The 1,437-nt window shown below is 38.6% G+C and overlaps 1 protein-coding gene across 3 annotated transcripts in view; it reads right to left on the bottom strand.

The window, feature by feature from the left end:
• fasn (fatty acid synthase) overlaps window positions 1–1,437 on the bottom strand; it is an 84,283-nt gene that overhangs the window by 75,936 nt on the left and 6,910 nt on the right. For all 3 annotated transcript variants that reach the window (XM_020608886.1, XM_020608884.1, XM_020608885.1), the window contains exon 2: window positions 22–157. In XM_020608886.1, coding sequence (XP_020464542.1) covers window positions 22–148 — 127 coding nt within the window. In that variant the 5' untranslated portion in view covers window positions 149–157. The remainder of the gene's footprint in view (window positions 1–21; window positions 158–1,437) is intronic.

The raw sequence follows: 1,437 nt of genomic DNA, 5'->3' as shown, positions 1-1,437 counted from the left end.
TTTGTCAGGTGGGGGTGTTACCTGGTGCCCACCGCCGGTCATCCTCTGTCACCATGTCCACACCATTAATAAGGTTTTCCCAGAATTCTTCGAGGTTCTCAGACTCGGGCAGACGGCCCGAAATGCCTGTTATAACTATCTCATCCATGCTGAGTTACTGTGAACAGAGTGAAAGAGAGGTCAACAATAAAAGGGGTGCACATTTTATGTAATCAGTAATATGTTTGTTGATCCAATCAGGTGAAACTCAGGTCCTCAACTCAACTAGACATGCTTTTCTATAATAACCATAACATGACAGGAGACATGTTCTCTCCTGTTAAATTTGATAGGTTTCACTAGTCAAACCACTACACTTCCAACCAATGCATGAGCATGATGATGCCACTTTTGCTTTACTGAACTGCTTGAGTACAACAAGACTGTTGTATGAGTTTTTACACTACACAACATCAACAATGTTGACTCTTCAACATAGCTTTATTTTAATCACAACTAAGATAATTTTTCAAATGCAACCACTGACAACACACACACACAAAATTTGTAACTACTTTAACTGAAGACAAGAAAACCTCCCACACTTTTTGAAATCTGCATTTAGCTTATGGTCTGAATTAAAAATATCCACTCTTGGAATTTTAGGAAACAGAATCTGAATTTCTGTGTGGCTTGCTATTAGCCAAGGATAGCCGGCTCAGTGAATGTAATACAACTGGCAGTCACATTTCATCAATACTGTACTCAGTGATACATTGAACAAGTGATACAGTCAGTCTACGGTGGAGCAAACAAAAGCCTTGATATTCTTAACAAAAAGAAGTCATGAAATGTGAAATCTGAGAAACGCCTCTGTACCAGTAATTCAAAAGTATTCATTCACACTAAATACCTGTCATCACTGAAGAATATAAATAGTGCTGGTGTTGAGTAGCAGGTTTGGAAATGAAGAGTCATTGAGCACGCATGAAAGAGCACTTGCAGACAAGCTAGTCTGCAGACTGTATATGAGCATATTCTTGTTGAAATGCGCATCTTGGCCCTTGCTCCTTGTTTCTAGGCCAGGCATTTTGTGTCAGACACAGCAATGACTGAGCTAGCAGCTGGGGACAGAGCTCCTCAAAACAAGTCACCACCTCAGCACAGAGCAGCTGCCCTGACACCATCCTCAGACTCCTTCATTCATAACATACTACTGTAAATAAATAAAACCATGAAGAAATCCAGTGTTTGACTAATCAACTAATTGTTTCATCTATAAAATGACAAATAATAAAACTGTCCAACAAACATGCAGTCACAATGATTTGACAAAGAAAAAAGTTAAGCTTTTGGCACTGTGCATAATAAATAGCTCCAAACTCAATGCTTATCATAATAATCCATTTCGTTTCTCTATTGGTTGATCAACTGATCAATAAATTAACTGTTTTAGAA

This window comes from Monopterus albus, unplaced genomic scaffold (genome assembly GCF_001952655.1).
Source record: "Monopterus albus unplaced genomic scaffold, M_albus_1.0 scaffold96.1, whole genome shotgun sequence".
NCBI lineage: Eukaryota > Metazoa > Chordata > Actinopteri > Synbranchiformes > Synbranchidae > Monopterus > Monopterus albus.
The sequence above is the reverse complement of the archived record's forward strand: the minus strand, read 5'-3'. Positions and strand labels throughout refer to the sequence as shown.